At 39.7% G+C, this 19188-nt stretch overlaps 1 protein-coding gene across 3 annotated transcripts; it reads right to left on the bottom strand.

Moving 5' to 3' along the window:
* Nucleotides 1-1655: 1655 nt before the first annotated feature.
* Nucleotides 1656-19060, bottom strand: nup37 (nucleoporin 37). 3 transcript variants are annotated; one of them, XM_044107846.1, is made up of 10 exons: nt 18917-19060; nt 17799-17990; nt 17596-17717; nt 12475-12547; nt 12210-12304; nt 4786-4876; nt 3410-3594; nt 3288-3338; nt 1909-2002; nt 1656-1831 (listed from the first exon to the last, which is right to left on the bottom strand). In XM_044107846.1, the coding sequence occupies exons 2-10, from the start codon at nt 17952-17954 to the stop codon at nt 1718-1720; spliced, it is 981 nt and encodes a 326-aa protein (XP_043963781.1). In that variant the 5' UTR covers nt 17955-17990; nt 18917-19060; the 3' UTR covers nt 1656-1717. The 3 variants fall into 3 exon arrangements, with proteins under 3 accessions (XP_043963781.1, XP_043963782.1, XP_043963783.1); XM_044107847.1 differs by having other exon boundaries at nt 17799-17993; XM_044107848.1 differs by lacking the exon at nt 18917-19060 and adding an exon at nt 18731-18862.
* Between the last annotated feature and the right edge of the window lie 128 nt (nt 19061-19188).

Consider the following 19188-nt stretch of genomic DNA (forward strand, 5'->3'; position numbering starts at 1 on the left):
AGTAGCAGTGGCACGTTTTGCATCAGTGGACGGTGGGGAATGGCCCAGTCCAAGAAACATACAAGGCTGGTGAGGAGGTCTGAAGGAACGGTGCTTCTCTTCTCAGTTCGATCTGTCATTTAGACGAACTGCTACACAATACATCCCAGTGTGTTTCAGCACAATGAGCAGCTCTGTTACCACTGATCTTGCAACATGTGTGGAAACAGGTGACTGCCTGTCAAAAAAATGAGAACACTCCCGACTCTGCAGCTCCAACATGACATTTCAGGTTTAACAGAAGGTTGGAGACGGAATGATCAGGCTCGACTCGAGTACTTAAAAATGTTGGAAAAGTTTGGTTTGAGCTAGCAAACAGAAATGAGTAGTTGCATGTACTCTAACCTAAGTTATTACATGTTCAGTTTGAAGAGCAAAAAATAAAAATCCATGCTAATCATGTGTGATGTCAATGGGCGACTAGTATCTGAAAAACAGAATTTAGCAATCGCGGTGTTTCCATTAAATAAGGAATGCAATTAAAATCACACGCTAATAAGTTTGTTCACATGATGAGTCACAAAAAAACGTAACGCGCCGTCATCCTACAACTTCCTGTCATCTTCTTCATCATTTCCGCCGGTAGTAACATCTGGTTGTTGATGATGTAACTTGTGTGATGCGGATAAACTGTTTCCATTGCAATTTTTCAAAATATGCTAATTTGATGCAGCTGAAAAAAAACCATTCTAGTGCAAAATCTTTTTTTTTTCCGTAAATTGCCGTGTTTCCATTAAGCAAATGTCTGTTTGCAATTCTAAAAATTATCAACCTAGTTTAAGGTAAAGTAATTTAAGGATACATTACTTTACCTCGTCTTGCATCATCGCCAACTGCTGCAGATCCAAAGGTTGGCTTTTCCTTTGCAGTCTGACAGAGTACCAAAACGATACAGGACTTCACCAGGAGTTTTTAAAACATCAACAAGGCTTCTTAGTATTATCAAACTCAAATGGTGTCAATTCCTTGTATTTTCTTTTTTATATTCATAGAAATTGAGGTTGCTTCTACTTGTGCTTCAGAACAAAAATGATTAAAACCATAAGATTTCACTTTGTGAAGAAAATGGGAGTCAGTCATTGCTTCAAATGGCTGTAAATACACAAAACATTTTAAATATATTACTGTTAAAGTTAACAGAAAATATGAGCAGAAGATACACTGATCAGACTGAAATCAGTTTTTTAAGACTCAACTTTAGAGTTTCCTTTATTTTAAATAAAATACAAAAGTTCTCCGTAGATCTACGGTAATCAAGAAAGACTAATAGAAAATAAAAAGGAAGGATATAAGGAATAACAGGCAACTTTTTGACAATTAGAGAATAAAACTTGGAAATACAAATGTTTTCATACAATCTCATTAGTTTTTCAATACTTTTCCAGGCCTGGAGAATAGTAAAATAAAATTTTAGGCTTGTCCAGACTTGGCAGGAACTCTGTGAAATATAAAGTTGGGAAAAAAATCTAAATGTTAAGCACTTTTCCTTCAGAGCTCGCTGCTAAATGAGAAAGCACCACTTCCAAACACTGGAGTATAAATTATAAACTTAAGGATCCCAAAAAATCTCCGTCATGCAGGCAGTTCCATGAACTTTCACACAAATTCATAAAAAATTGTGAGAAGATATATTTTATTGAACGTACAACAACAACAACAACATCCATTCGAAGAGTTACTACATTTCAGTCATCCAAAAGCAGAGCTTCCTGTCACTGCCAACCACACAGAGCGGCAACATCCGGTGCCAACTGAGGCCCGATCCAACTGAAGACGATCCGATCATAACGGGCTGCAACGATGTAGGAAGTAAGCATCAGTGGCAATGAAATAAGAGCAGCTGCCTGTCTGGTTGAAGTAAAAACCTACCTGTGGGTGACCAAGATGATGGATGAAAACCTGACTGCTGATTTTTCCAGGACATCCGGTGGTGGCGAAGAGGTTTTCATTGGCAAAGGACCACCTGTAAAGAAAAGAAGTATCTACAAAAAGTCTGAATATTGACAAAAGACGGTTGATATTTTCAATTTTGGATAATTTTGAGGTTTTAAAGGGATCCACGACTAGTTGTAACAATCAAATTTATTTGGGAAATATTTATTTTAGATGTAAAAACAACACAGTAATGGTACTGTAGGTCATTTAGTTTTTTTAGATTTGAATAAAATATTGTCGCAGGAAAGTCGTCATGCTGTTCAAGCTGCAATGCATTCTGGGTAAATGACATCAAATTGGTCCAACTGCCTGGCTCTGTCCAGCCAAACCAGTGATGAGTAACGTTATTAAGCCTTTTCAATTTGAACCGGAGCACATTGAACTCGACCGGAGCGTAGAAATCACAAGAGGTGATGACGAGGAGAGTAACGGGCGTTTTGGCAGCTTTGTTTATTGTTGACCAAAGGGAGGAAGAGGACAGAGTTGCCCGTAGAAGCTGCTGCTACCTTCAGCTTCATAAATGAAACAATAAATGACTCTTACCTCTGGGCAAAGTCATTTATCTGCCCAGATAAATTACTGGTACTTCCAATAGAAGTACCAGTAAGTACTTCTACTGCTCTGCATCCCGATCGCCTGTGCTGTATAGGGTCCGGTGTCATGGTAACAGCTGTTTAGGGTCTCGCCTTGGTCCGGTCGCATCGGTATATTTAGTACTGGAGGCAGTAGTACCATTAGCACTTCAAAGAGCTTCCAGCTCTGCCTGTCTCAGCAGCGCTTCAATGCATTTACTTTTAGCTCATTAAGGTAACAATCACCTGTTAGAGCCTTTGTTAGTTTTGCTCCTACAAATGACTCAAAGTCTTCTGAAGAGAAATGTTGAGAGCAAAGATTAGGTCTTTCGGACATTGTGTTCTGCTCCAGCTCTCATACTGCGCTCTCCTTCCTGTTATGTGGGGAAATTATCCAAGTTCGCCTAATTTTTACTTTCTTTTTTGTAAACAGTGACAGTGTGGCATTATCTAAAATTACACCAGTCAAACGCAATGCAGTAAACAACTACTGGGGGTAAAGTTAGCCTTCCTGTGTTTACTCTTTAGAGTCCAGTACAGAATGTGTCATCAACCCATCGGGTGAAAAAATGGCGACCTCCATGGGTGAAAAATATATCAAAAGATCAACATTTTAGAAGTAATTATGAGTTTTGGCGTATAACAAACAGCAATTTTTTAACAATTTAAGCCAACATGTTCCACTAATCGTGGATACCTTTAAGGATCAAAATTTAAGAGATAAAGGAGAAAGTTCCTTACCTGAAAAGTCGTGCTTTGTCTTTATGAGCCGGCCTTTTCTCCTGAGGGTAACTGGATGAATAAAACGTATATTAGATGTTCTGTAGATGAACGACTGAAGCTTCGCCTCGTCCTTCCCTCACCTGGAGCGCGTGATGTCCCAGATTAGCCAATCGTTGCCCACCACGGCGCCGACTTTGATGGTGTTTGTGAGGCACCAGTCGGCGGACATGAGCGGCCCGCTGTGCCCGCAGTCCAGTGACAGAATGGCCTGCTGGGTAACCAGGTCGTAAAAGCGAATTGTCCCCTTCTTCTCCGCCACCATTAACTGATCAGCAAAGACGTGCCAGAAGAGATCAGTTTCTCCAGAAACACCAGTTTGTGCAAACTGAATGCTGCAGCTCCGAGTTAGCATGTTAAATGTAAAAGTTAATGACAAGATACAAAAAAACAAAAGGAGAAAGTCGCTATTGCAGCAAAAAGAATGATTTTATGAGACGTAAGTAGAGATAAACTAAACATATCCACAAAACAACACATCTTTAATATCATTTTCCACAAATAAATTATGGAAAAAACATTTTGTTTTTATAAAATTACTTCTCTACTGCTTGAATAGTGATCGGGTCTTAATAAACAAGCTCTAGAGTACTTAAGGCATAGCTTGTTGTCATTAGTACCAACAAAAGCAATTAAATCACAAGGTTTCCCCCAGAAAGCTTGTTAAGCCCGGTGCAGCGCAGTCATTCATTCAGCAGACTGCCCTGTTTTTGAGTTAAAAAATGTTTTAACGTTGACAGGAAATTTGAAAAAAAAAAAAAAAAAAAAATCACTTGATAATCATGTACTATTGGAAGATTAATGCTTGAATATTGACTATAAAGTCTTATAAAAATGCAAACATTTAAAAATAATTTAAATAAGTTATGCTTAACCTGGTGGCCCGCCAGGCTTATAATACCCAAACCCTGAATTAGAAAAATTAGCATCGTTCAATATGCACAGGTCGAATTTAACAAGAAATTAAAGTAAAAACAAAAATCATGAAACTGCTGATTTTCTTTAGACTTTATGTGAAAGTTTGTTCAACAAAATACTGACAAAAATAAAAAGAATGTAACTAAATTTCTGTCCTTGAGAAGGAAGAAGGAAAAAAAATCCAGGAAAAGCTTGTAACAATGAAGCACGGTGGTGTAGGGATGATGATTTGGGTCTTTATTGAGAACAAATCAATGTTCTTATGTCCTGAAAAGTTAAGATTAATAAACAAACCACTGTACTTTTATTTTCCTCTAACTATACATTCAAATATGGGTTATCGGTGCTGTAGATGTGATTTCAATGGGTTTGTCATAAAAATATACATATTTTTATATATATACATAATTTATTCAGACAGAGGAAACATAATAAACACTTTAGAGTTCAGATTATGTTTTAGTAAAAGATTAAAAGTTTATTTAGCTCATCTGAGACTAAAATAGTATGTTGAAAATAGTTCAAAACAATTTCCTCCCACCTTGAATACTTCCTGTGGGTGCCAGCAGACGCTCATACCCGGAGAGCGAAGCCTCAGGACGGCCGTTTCATTCCCGTCCAGGTCCCACAGCCTGCCGACACAACACCACCGGGAAATTAACACAATTAAAATACTTCACTAAAAATACTAAAAATACTTGATGTTTGACCTACTTTGATTTTAGAAATGATTGGGAAAAAACAAGCCTGTGTGAGATTAATCTTCTGCAATTAGTGATGTGACAGACTAATTCTCTTTGACATGTGAACAGCTTTTGGTCTGAAACCTGCAAAAGATCAGTCTTTCTCCTAATTAATGCCTAAATATAGCCTATAACTAGGAACCAGACTCAGATGCTTATGTAATAATAACAGAAGGAATTCGCTTTCCAACGCTCCTCATTTACAAACATCCTCGACTCTGACTGATATAATCCCAAATAATCCTTTTTTCACAAACAGTACGCCCAATTATCCCCTTTTTGGAGCGTTAAGATTGCACCACAGGGCTTTAATGGATCACACTCAAGATTACGCTGCCCCTAATTCATCAAACTTCTGCTGTTTTCTTATGATGAACACAGGCTTCCCACTTCTCCAGGGAAAAGGAGGATTTTTTATCCTTCACTGACAGAGGGGAACGACAGCCAGCCGCGCTACACTTCATCCGGATGGCAGCCGGTGTTTGGATGTGGGCGGCTCACTTATGTCAGGCGGAGGAAAGCGAGCGGGATCGAAATTCGGTGAAAATGAAACAGAAAGCACAGCCTGACCTCCGTTGTTCCTCGATTCTGGATTCATGCTCAGCTGCAGTCAAAGTGTTACTGGACGAGAAGAAAACACTGGAATGCTACTAAAGTCTAAGAAAGAACCTCAGACGAGCATTTAGACGTAAATTTCTCTATAAAAATATTCCTTGAACATTTTTCCCGTTTTATCAAGTTAAGTGATTTCATGTCACCACATACAAACGCACATAAAATTGATGACGAAATATTTTAAAAAGAAAAACAAGAAACTCCATCCCGTATACGCCTTCTCCATTGTGAAACATGGTGGTGGCAGCATTATGTTTCACAGAGTTTTGCAACAAAGTGCAGCAAAAACAGAAATCTTTCCATATATATAAAACTGCTAGAAACAAACTCCATCAGTCTTGCAGTAGTAATGGAAACAAAAGGTGGTTACACAGTATTTCTAGGAAGCTAGGTGCAATTGCAAGCCACACCTTTCAGATTTTTTTGGTAAAATTTCTGTTAGAGCCACCCAGGGTTTATGCTGGTTTCACCAACTCAAATTTAACTTAAGAACAATGTGAATAAAATTTAAGACCTTTATCACGACCTATATCACGGCTTGTTAGCTACCTAGCTTGAGAGCTACCTGGCTCTCTAGTTAGCCAGCTAGAGAGCCATATGATAGCTGCTAAAGCTATTAGCAGCTTGTTACCAGTAGTCTTAACCACATAAAACTGGTTCTTCTCAGTAGCTTTGTGCTTCTCACATGGCATATAGCTCTCTAACTAGCTACATAAAAAGTTATATGCCAGCTGCTAATGGCTTGTGTATATGCCAGCCAGCCAGCTAGAAAACATGCTTGCTAGCCAGGTTAATCGCCTTGAGTCACAGCTTGCTAGCAGCTGCTAAGAGCTTGTTTTTGGTTGCCAACTAGCTTAACTACCTTGAGTTACAGCCTGATAGCTACCAACTGCTAACAGTTTGTTTGTTTACTTGCTAACCAGTTTAACCACATTGACTCACAGCATGATAGTTGGCTACCAACTGCTAACAGTTTGTTTGTTTACTTGCTAACCAGTTTAACCATGTTGACTCACAGCATGATAGTTGGCTACCAACTGCTAACAGCTTGTTTGTTTGCTTAATTGCCTTGAGTCACAGCTTAATAGCTAACTGGCAACTAACAGCTTGTTAGCTTGCTAGCTACCTTAACCACCTTGAGTCTCAGTTTGCTAGCTAGCTAGTAAGCAAGCATTAGCATCTTATTGTTAGTAGCCTTCATCGCCTAGAGTCACAGAATGCAAGATGTCTGCACACAATTTTGCTATATGGAAAATTCCCTCAAGAAAAACCCCACTTAAACCATATAGGAGTAAATTGTCCTGCCATAACAAAATTTAAGACTTGGGATTAATAAAATTGATATTAAGGCCTTAATTTTAGATCGTTTTTCTAAGTTATTTACCCTGACCACCAAACACTGTCCTTCCACATTTATTGATTACTTTGTGTTTTGTATCACCTAAAATTCTAAGAAGACAGACTGAAGTTTGTGGTTTGAGCATGACAAAAAGTGAACAGGTTTGAGGCATTAATACTTTTATAAAGGAGGTTGCTTTGTTCCATCCTGTGGTGTGAGTGAGGACATTCCCCATGTCTCCTGCTAGAACAGAGTTCCGTCAAAACTCGGGGCTTCTTTTCGCTTGCGGAGTAGAAACCCACTGGACCGCAAGAGGAAAACAACAACTACACCCTGTTCTTTCTGACCGGTTGCCAAGCGGAGTTTAATCGCACGCAATACCACCAACAGCCAAACTTTGGTCAACCACGCTGCCCTGCGAAAGGAGAGCAGCGGCTCTCCACAAAAACAGAACCTCTGCAGGAAGAGGTGAAAGACGTAAGGTGACGGCACTCTGTGCACCGCAGAGTTGAAAAGGTCGTCTGAGGTCCTGTATCGTCTTATCAAAGTGTGAAGAAAAACAGCAGAGGCCTCACAGTTTGCTCTGTGCTTCCAGTAAATGGGGAAACGAGAGCCATTGCCGGTGCTCTTGAAGGGAAAAGGGTAAATAATTAAAAGTTTCTCTCTGGACGGAGCTAACAGGGTCAAACTGTGTAAATCAGGAGTCTGCTTCCTTTGTTAGCCAGTTTTTTTTTGCCATTTTCCTCCACAGAATAAATGTTTCCCAGAAGAATATCCTTAGACAAGTACGGATGAAAGATGTATCAGTCGATGTTGAAAATTATTGATTCATTTTTTGTTTTAAATATCTAAAATACTGCAAAAATTATTGTTTTATCTACTGTTTTTTCTCCCATTATTTTTTTAGTTTTAAGCAGTTCTGAGGTACAGCGGCCAAACCTTAAACTGCTGCTGCGCAAGTTACTAAACAAACTGTTGCTAGGTAACCAAGGAATGAGTGAGTTGCTAGGTAACCAAGGAATGAGTGAGTTGCTAGGTAACCAAGGAATGAGTGAGTTGATTCCACTAACTTTGCTTAGCTGTTGTGATTGATTGAGCTGCTAAAGTCTTTCTTCTGCTTACTTTCCCAGAATGCTGTGCAGTTCTGTATCAGAACTCAGTGATATCACTGGATAATATTGATCACATGTCTACCGCAATATATATTGTTATTAATTTATCGTCTAGCCCAAGCTGAAATATATTAGTTTATGAACTTGTGCAGACGTTCATTAAAAAAAATCAAATAAAATCAGCATCAAGAAAGAATTATATACAAGAAAGAAATATATTATATTATTGATTATTATTGATCATTTAATTGATCAAACAGTGGAGAAAATAACTAACATGGAATTAATCATGACGATGATTAATCTAAATTATTATAATTAGAAATTTATCACGATAAATGATCTACTTTTTCACTTCTGATACCAATACGGAGGATTTAGTAAACAGTGCTAAATTGACTAAAATGTTTATTTTTTTAAAACACCGATAGAAATGTACTTAACTTTATTTGATAATTCTGCACCAGTACAGAACACTTTAAAACACCAGTAGTTTCACAAGGTTGGTCAAAGACATAAAAAACAAAATTTTAATTTGTTCAGTCAATTAAATTAGGAGTACAACCGCCAATGTAAAATAAATAATAAAAAACCTGAAAGAATAAGTCAATTATCTTGATCAAAGATGTGAAAATAAACTGCAACGTTGTTTTAACTGCCCTCGTAAAAGTGTTCAATGTCATTCATATAAATACGGACTGTGGGAGAACCACAGTGCTGGTTCTGTTGGACCTCAGTGCAGCTTTTGACACTGTTGACCATGACATATTACTGAATCGACTGGAGAGTTGGTTCGGACTCTCCGGTCCAGTGCTTAACTGGTTTGAATCTTACATAAAGAACAGGAATTTCTTTGTTTCAATTGGAAACTTCTCATCAAAGAGGTCAAAGGTCACATGTGGGGTACCCCAAGGTTCAATCCTAGGACCCGTCTTATTCAATATCTATATGCTCCCACTAGCTCAGGTTATAACAGGAAATAATATTAGCTACCATAACTATGCAGATGACACACAGCTCTACATTACGATGTCACCAGGAGACTCAGAACCCATCCAATCACTGAACAGATGCTTAGAAAAGATAAATGTGTGGATGTGCCAAAACTTCCTCCAGCTGAACAAAAACAAAACTGAAGTTATTATTTTTGGACCTAAAGAGGAACGATCTAGAGTCAGTGCACAGCTTCAGTTATTACAACTAAAAACCAGCGATCAGGCCCGAAACCTGGGAGTAGTGATGGACTCTGACCTGAACCTCCAGAGCCACGTAAAGACAGTCACAAAGACGGCCTTCTATCACCTGAAGAACATTTCCAGGATTAAAGGACTAATGTCTCAGCCAGATTTGCTGCTGTTGTATCAACCTTCCAGACCTCTCAGGTCTTCTGGTTCTGGTCTGCTCTGCATCCCCAGAACCAGAACCAAACGAGGAGAAGCGGCATTTAGCATCTATGCACCAAAAATCTGGAACAAACTTCCAGAAAACTGTAAAACAGCTGAAACACTGACTTCCTTTAAATCTCAACTAAAAACCCACTTGTTTAGAGTTGTATTCGAAACGTAATCAATTGCAAATTTATTGATGTTGTGTTTTTATTGTTGATTCTATGTTGCATTGTATTTTGTTTTTGATTTGATGTAAAGCACTTTGAAATGCCTTGCTGCTGAAATGTGCTATACAAATAAAATTTGATTTGATTTGAAATGGTTCAGAAAGTGCCACTATGAATTCTAAGTATAGTGTAAAATCAAAATAATAATAATGGACAAAACATAGAATTACACTGAATAGATCTGCACCAATACAAAAATAATAGAATTTTTTCCAATACAGAAAAAATTATATATTTTCCTGTAATACAGAAAAAAAGAGATGCATATTGGTGCATCTCTTTGATAAACTATAAAATAAATAACCCTACGTGATTGTATTCAATATTTGATTAAAACTGTTTAATAGACACATTTAAAGTGAAAAGGCTTCAACAGCTTCATTCAGAAAGGATGAGATAATATGGCAGCTGTGACGTGTTTTTCCTAACAGAACACATGCAGACACAGATAAGACTCCAGGATCTGGATCAAGCCCAGCTCAGAGCTGCAGGTGTGTGTTATCCAAGTTCAGCCGCAAACTCCGTCAACTCCAGATCCTCCCAGGACCCTGTAGTGCGGCCTTCTGACCTCTAGGTGGCACGCCCCCCCTCTTCCTCCCTCACCCCGTTAACTCCACCCTGCTCCACCCGCAGCGCGGCTCAGACTCCATCCAGCCTGAGGAAGTGAAGGGCGGCTCCCCGCCTTGATGCAGCGGCATCGGGTTGCATACTGACTACAGCAGAGTTCCCAACGCTGCAGGAGATGGTGATGACAAAACTAAGCAAACTTATAGTGGAGGCTGTCCTGCCAAAGCCAACAGACTGACGGAGAGGTCGTGAACTGACACATGCTGACATAAACCTCCCTTCCTCCCTCTCTGAGCGGCCGCTGCTCTGTGATCGGCGCTCGGTTTGTGTGGGCTGACTGGAAGGACGCTCCTCCGCTGCTAACCTGATCTGTCCTAATATTTCCGCCCCGCTCTTCCTCCCGCGTCCCGTATTTTCTCATCATGACAGCGTTTAAATCTTTCAGCAGATGGAGCGCTCTCCTGTTTTCTCTGGACGCCCGGCGGAGGGAGGGGAAGCGGTTCAGGAGGAGGGGTTTTAATCTGGTGTGATCCAGGGCAATCACCAAGTATTTCCTCTGATTAACTGATAAAAATGCATTTTGCATTGCGAGCTTCAATGTTTTAAAGACCGTTCAAATAATTACGTTTTCATTTCTATACAAATCTATTTTAACATACTAATTAGGCCCATAAAGCAGGAAAGCAGAAAGCAAGAATAGAAAAGTAAAAACCAAGTCCACGTCAACTATTATTCCAATTTAGGTCAGCTTTCAAACTAAAGTTTAAAAAATCTGTTGCTCAGTAGTTCAGTATGGAGTTATTGCAGATCATTTAAGAGTGGCAAGGTATTAAATATGGACTGATGGATTAGCACAAATACAATCTGCTAAATATAATTGAGCAAATTACTGAAGGTAAAAGGATTTCCACATGTACAATGTTAAGATAGCTCAAGAGATTGGGAATGAACAACTGCGTAACCTTAAGAAAACCACCAATCATCACCTGTGTTTCTATTGCAAAACTTGAACCTATAAAAAGAAAATTGCTTAATGGAAACATGGCAATTTTGAAAGAACAATTGCACAATTTTTTGCAGTATTTCTCAATGGAAACACATTTTTTTAATCACATGAGTCATGTAATCAACAGCTGGATGATACTACAGAAGGAAACGACAAAGAAGATGACAGGAAGTGATAGTAGGATGATGGTTTGTTTTTGTTTTTTTCCAGAGCAACTGGAGAAAATAACATAAAGGCTGAACTCTAAAGCGATGGAAGACAGTTGTGTATTTTGAGATTTACCATCAAGGTAAGAAGCGAGGCAGATAAAGTGATATTCCCATGATGCTTAGTGCCTACTGTAGCTGCCTGTGGAGGCAATGCTAAAATGCAATAAACTGGGGTTGCTACAGCAACAATGTGAGGCCAACAAACAATTACGTCAAGCAGAAATCGATGCTAAAGGCAGCCCAAAGAAATGCAAGAGTGTGACCTTCTTGATTTTGGACTTTGTAATTGGTTTACAGTTGAAAACGCGAAAGAAGGTGTAAAACGATAGCAGAGGTTCGAATGAAACGTTTACGACGCAATTAGAGGTGGAAATCATTAGATTGATGGTTGAACTAGAAAAGGTTGGAAAGAAACGAAGTTGAGAGCTGCAGCTTCCTGTTCAGGTTCTGTCCCTCCACTGACCCTGGCTACTGACAGTTTTTTCCCTCTCCCAACATTAATTGAAGAGGAAAATTTAGGAACCTCGTTACAAACTCTTCCCTCCTTAGAGTGGAAAAAACCTCTGTGCAGCTAATTGGCTTTCCATATTTAACAATTTAGCCAGAAATGCTACAAAGCAGCTCAGCGGAGCATGTTGTGCTTAGCATTGGGTTTCACCGTGGAAACACAGTCAGGACTTTCTGCACCATTAACAAAGAACAGGACTGAAAATCAGAAGCTGGGAACACGCGGAGGAGCGGAAACCAAACGGCTCGAACCTGCAAGTGTGGTCATCGCTGACGGAAGCGATCTGTTTCCCCTCGGTGGGCTCGAACACCAAATGGTTAATGTAGCTGCTGTGGCCCTCCATCACCTGGGCGAAGCAGAGAGGAGACAGTCAGTAAAACTGAGCAGAGCTGGCCGCATATCTGCTTTCTATGCGTGTGTGTTACATTTCCTGTTTAACTAAGTAGCAAATGTCTGCGCTAAGTAGAGAGAAAGCTCCCCGTCTGAAGACCAGAGCAGTTCCAGATGTTGGGATACCTTGACTTCATTCTGATCTTGCAGATCAGAAGTCAGCAGGCGTAGTTTTCTGTCAGCCGCCGCCGTGCAGAACCTGCAGAGAGGAAGAGAAGACGTAACAATAAACAAAAAGAGGGAACAGAAAACACCCTGGGTGACAGACGACATCTCCACATCGGAGTCTGTGTGTGGCAGAAACTTGGAACAGGATCGTCGGCGGGGGAAAGCTGCCAGGGATATTCAAAGATAAACACAGAGAAAAACAAGACGGCTCACGCCATCTACGCGTGTCTTTGTTGGAAACCCGGTGCCGAGCCGTGGAGAGGACTTCCCCTCTAATCAGTCCTCGTACACACCAGCGCCTGCAATTACTCACATAATTATACTAACTCACTTATGACAAGGAAAAACACACACGCATCACCAGTATAAACAGACAGCGCTTCACACATTTTCGCAGGCGCAGGCAGATGGATTTGGCATGATGTCATTATAAATATCCTTCAGACAGCTTTGCCACAGCAGCAGGTTAGATAAAATGTGCAGAGGTGCTAGAACGTTACAACCTGAACTTTTTGGCACGTCGACTTTCCTTTAGAAGAACATTTACACACTGATGTGAGACAGAAAAACACTTTAAAAGCCATAAAGAACAGTGTTTTCCCCTAAATGATAATTAAAATGTTGTCACTTTTTATCTGATGATAACAAAAGTACATTTGACATTTCAGGAAATACTTTAATACCAAAGAACTGGGTTTCTACTCATTTTTCACAAGGAAACTAACTTAATTTCTCTTCTTTAAACTTTCCTTTAAATACAAAAGCTCATCTTCCTTCAGAAGAAAAAATAAAACCCTTACAGTCTGAAAATCTGATAAAATGGTTACAAACAGATCTATCATAGGCACTGAAGCAGAGAGATGTTCTTGTAGTTTAGTTCTTCTTGTACTGAGGTTAAAGACATCATCAAAAAAGCCTAACATATTTCAAATCTAATAAACACTTGGTGCTCTAATGTTGCTTCAATGTCTCCACCATGCTTTAAAGTCCTGCATCTGAAGTAACATGTATGACAATGCGATTAATGAACAGCTAAATCTAGCATAAATAAATAACTACTACTCAAATTAATTTATATAGATCGACATCACAGATTGACCCTCAGACGATCCAATGAACTTTGCTTTGGCATCTTGTTAGCATGTTGTAATCCTTAGCGATCTAATATTGTCACTAATTATCAGTACTATGATCTTCATGCTAGCGCTAACACCTTTGACAGGAGCTATCATTTTGAGAAGCTTTAGACATCCTTTGATTTGATCAGGAATTAGAAACGTCTTGTTATAATCAGGCATTTTTAAAAGACACATATTGTGCAAAATTCACAATTTGCATGTTTTTGTACGTCCATTTGTGTTTCTGCTGCTTCTAAAAACATCCCAAGAGCGTAAAATTAAAATAAAATAAACACCAAGGCAATTTGTTGAAAGTTTATGTTTCTTGGTGTCTGAAAAATGAGCCGTTTTAGAAACCTTCCGAATGTAACATCACAAATCAGCAGGCGTTTTCCCTTTTGCCTAGCAACCTCAGAAACCAAGCTCGTTACCTAGCAACCCTAGTGAATTTCCAGTACGTTTGGTCAGGTGGTTTTACCACTGTTTCACTGAACAGTGACTGTTGTTGACTTACTATCCAGAAACCACTTGCTACATTCTTGCTTGTTGAGCAGGAGGCTCTACTAATGCTTTTCAAAGATGTACAGGTTTATAATTGCGCATCTGTCTGCAGCCATTTTCAAGTGTGAGTGTAAATGATACGTTGGGGGGCCTGGCCAGCAAATTATTCGGATTTAAAGTGGCAGAGGCCCTAAAACAGCTCATCCTGATGGGAGCTCAAAACAGGTAGACTTATCTAAGAATGACTTTGTGCAAAAAATTTTATAAACATGTTTTGTATAGACCTCAGAGAAATAGATCTCCAATGGAGTTCTGATGAAGCTGCTTCCTATAATTTACTGATGAGTACTGATTCTGTATTTCTGTTAATTCCATCTGTGGCCATCCTGGGAAGACCGTGAACTTTGCCCTCCAAGGTTTGGGTGTCGACTCTCGAAGAAGAGCCACTGGCTCGCACACTGGCCGCTGTATTTACTAGATGACAGCCAAGCTTGAAAAATTAGCATGTGCGGTGGAAGTCAGTGGTTTTAATAGACGTCAGGCCTGTTTTTCAACACAAGCTGCAGTGGTGGCAGCTCAGCCGCCCCCCTGCCTCCCATCAAGCCCGTGAGAACGCTGGACTTTTCCTGGAAGGCACAGCTACGTGCCGACTGAAGGGAGAGCTTGAACCTGAGCGGGTTCTCATCAGCACAATAACATGTGCGCACGTCACAGCGCTGGCTCGAGGGTCCTGTGGAGTAAACCACAGAAGGCCAGGAATTAGCGCTGCCTTTCCTTTCCAATTACACAGAGCCTGCGCGCCTCCAGGGGGAATGCAGATCCTTCACATCCACAGCTCCAATCAAGTGGAAACTCTACTTTCTAATAATCCCTACTTGGGCCTACTCCCCACCTGAAACAACTTGGCTGCCGTCCTGGACGTGTGACAGCGAGGAGCGCTGATGAATACTTTCGGACAGCGTGACTGACGCGCTCTCCCAGAAAGAAAAAAATAAAACGATCCTATTATTTTAAAAGTCACAGATGTCGGCTTTTCAGGGCGGAAGCGGAGGATGGCTCGACACCCTCTAATCCTCCAACAACAGTCTGATGACATCTTACATAACATCCCACACTACACCGCTACGGACATTCTTCATTTGTCTTTTCAGAAAAACAGCAACTCGGTCACCACATGGCAGGAAATCGAAGTACTTAAGTAGTGGGCAGAATAGATCAAACCTTGATGCAGCTGAGCTACAGCAGCAGCAGACCACACCCAATACCACTCCAACACTGAGTGTGTTTTTACTCCTAATACAGTGGTGGATTCATTCGAATTGTTACATTTTTAGCTGCTGTGGTTCGTTTTCACACTGTGCTGTGTCAAACAAACTAATTGAAAAACCTGTTCCTCTCCTCGCCTGTGGTGGCGCTGCACCAAGAACCATTTAAGGACATGACAAGATAGCCGATATCCACTCCTGCGGTCTCCGGTCTACTTACATCCACATATGAAACAACCCAGACCTCTCTTTAATCGAGACCTAGATGTGTAGGTGGACTAGAGTTAGCTTTTTTTGGTCCACTGCACACTCACACTTCCCCAAACAAACCAAACGTTTTAGACAAATAAACTGAAGTTGGATTAAAGCGAACTAAACAGGACTGGAGTGAATGCACCAAAACTTGACAAGTGGTCCTGTATTAGACCTTGGAAGATCCGGTTCTGATACTCAACCTTGAGTCCATCAGATTCTCCGTTCATTTTTAAAATGGTAAATCCTGAAAAATAGAAATTTGACTTTTTTCTCTGAATTCAAAGAAATGTCAATTCTTTTTTTAAGTATAAATATTATCAATATTTTAGATGTACTTGTAAATGCATATTTAAGTTCAACAAAGACTGCTTTGAGAGTAAAAGTCACTGAATAGCTGTGGTCTCATTTTTAAAAAATATTTTAAAAGACAAATACTTAGTGTTGTACCTAAGGAAGAAAGCAATAAGATTTTTATAAGGAAGTAATAATTCATGAATTGCATGGATTGGCAACAAGAAAAAATAACAATAAAAAAATCAGTTCAGTGGCCTAAAATGGCCCACAGACCACACATTGAACACCTCTTGACTAAACCAGTAATGAATTATTTGATCATTTGTGATATTTTTGTTGTTTTTCTGATTAAAATGTTTGTACAGAGAAGTTTACAGGTGAAATTATTTTACAAACACAATACGGGACGTTGTTGCTAAAAGTGGTGAAAAGCATCACAGCAGCCTGAGCTCGTATTTCCCATCTCTGTTATAGACTGGTGACAGGTTTGAGCCGACGCCTGCAGCGGCGTTCTGCAGCGTTTTATCCGATTTATGGTGAGTTGGAGCGATCCAGCACTGCTACATCACTTAGAAAACTGATTGAGACGCCGCTCATTTTACTCTTCCTGTTCATTGCTGAAAACTGTCCAACTGAAGGGATCTGGTTGCAAAGCAAATTCAGTGACGCGAGTTTAATGAAATCAAATCAGAGGTGAAGTAAGGTGGGGAGAAAAAAAAAAAAGGTTATTTTTCTATATTTATTTTTGCTTGATAGTTTAAAAATAACACAATGAGAATTAATAGCTTGACTGATTATTTCCTGAGTAATACTTAAATAAGTACAGCTCTGGAAAAAAATGCAGCCTACTGCTCTGAACCTCATTGAAAACCTCCTGGTTTTTTCACCAAATCTTGATTTCTGAACTCTTTCTGAGTTAAAGCATTAGTATTGTTGTTTCTGAATGAACATAAACTTGTTTTCTTTGCATTATTTGAGGTAAGAAAGTGCTACATCTTTTTTGTTATTTTTCTGCAACGCTACAATTTTGCTTGAAACTTCAGAGACATGTCAATAGTTCATAAAATAAAAGAACAATGTTCATTTTCTTTAAACATATACCTATAAAAAGAAGTACAGTCAGAGAAACTGATCATTTAAAGTGATCTCTTATTTTTTTCCGGAGCTGTAGAATACCATTGAGATTGTTTACTTTAATACATAAATGTGATGTATAGGTTTTTTTGCCTAGAGATCACATTTTTATCCCTCCAGTTCAACTGTCACAAGAAACAAAATTAATTCAATTACATTAGAAGAGGAAAAGGGTGAGTATTTTCCAATCAGGCAGATATTAAACCTTACTTCCAGCTGTGTAGCACTTTGAGCCTCCAACTGAAAAAAAGTCCTTTCAACAGTCAACTTGCAGCACTAATCAAACACTTACAAGCAAAGCATTTGGATTATCGCACCAATGAAGAAGCATCTGAGCAGCCAAGGGGCTCTTGTGGTTGATATTGGAGTAAAAATAAACTTAAACTCTTGAACATGGATGTCAGTGAAACATTTGCATTGTGTGTGGGCTGCAAAACAAACAGCATATCTAATCCTTAATGATACAATATGCTGTTACCAGTCAACATGTGAATTATCTTGAAAGGCGATACCTGATGGTGGGTATCCTGTCCAACCGCGACTCGGGACTCCAAGCCAGAGCGTCAACCCGCAAGTCATGATGAAAAGCTCGGAGAGCATTGAACTGGACCCCGTCCACCTCCATGTCCTCCTCCTGCGGAAGCAGATTCATGTTTAAAGGAAAAGACAAACAATGCGGTGGGTAAATCTGGCAGTGTGGAGCTGCATCTCTTACTTGGAAGAGGCAGGTGCCCACCACCACATACTGGTTTCCACCATAGGCCAGCAGAGAGACAGGAGAACCCGAGCTAAAAGGGCTGAACTCAACCACGTGGACGTAGTCCTCACACGTCACGGTGTAGCTGGGACTGCGGGTCAGGTCCTCCTGCATGTTGGGATCTGGCAAAGCTGGCTTCAGGTCAGATTTCTACTGGAAACGCAGCAATAAAACAGAAAACAAACAAGCCACTTTAGTTCGCAGAAGAACAATAAGCTTTGGCTGACACTGAAAAAGGAAGATTTTCATCTCTAAATAGAGAAATACAGGTTGTTAAAATTAAACAGATCCGGTCCAGTAGGAAAAGCAGAACCCATGCTGGAACATCATGTTACTACCACAATCCTGAATTCATTTTCCTGGGATTTTATTAGATTAACTAAAAGCCGTACATTGAGCTTTATTCTGACACCTCCAGCAACCAGTTCCCTACAGAGGACACCCAATAATCCCAGTATAAATAACACTGTTGGGCGAAGGGTTCAGAGGTTTTTTATAGAGAACAGCAGTGAACATGAGGACCCCAGGAACGTCACAGAAACATCAGGATTAAAGCCTGAGGAAGACTTGACACCTAGAGCTGAGGGTTTCCATGCAAACTGACTAATCAGAAGACACAATAAAAGAAAAATTAAACCTGTGCGGGGATGTTTAATACAAATTTACTCTTTCTAATTTGTAAGATTGACTATGAATGCTTTTGTGTCTTTCTGCTTTTGTCCATATTTGTTGGAACGAGGTGTTAATTTAACTATAAACATAATTTCCCTCCGAGTTGCTGGAAGTAAGCCTAAATAATACACACAATCGTAACAAATCACCTATGTACAGCTTCTCCTGAAGTATGGCTGGTATCTAGTTTGCTCTGGAACAAAATAAGCGGTTCATACCGTCTTTTTTAACTCAAACGTATTCTTCTTTACTACCACGACAGGTGTTGAAGCTAACCGTCAAAGTCACATGGATACGAAGTATAACGGTTGTCTACTTTCATAGTCCAAATGCACCACAGATGAGTTAGTTTCGTAATAAGGGTGTGTTCATATCATAAACGTAAATATAACGTGAATATTTACCAAGTTGGTCTTTAAATGGGCTCGCTGAATCAAATACAGCGCGCCTTGGGGATGTTTTCTGCCCTATTTCCGCATACGTCACGGGAGCGTACCGTTTACTTTAAAGTTCGGGGGGGTCGGGTGTTGGACAAACCCAAAAATATAGAAATAGTTAACAAAATGCTACAATAAAATATTATTAAAGTCTTTTTATAATAAATATTTTCAAAATCTACTATCATAGGGTCGCAAAATTTGACGGGCATTAAAAAGAATATCAGGAAACCATAACT

This window comes from Gambusia affinis, linkage group LG23, assembly GCF_019740435.1.
Source record: "Gambusia affinis linkage group LG23, SWU_Gaff_1.0, whole genome shotgun sequence".
NCBI classification, from domain to species: domain Eukaryota; kingdom Metazoa; phylum Chordata; class Actinopteri; order Cyprinodontiformes; family Poeciliidae; genus Gambusia; species Gambusia affinis.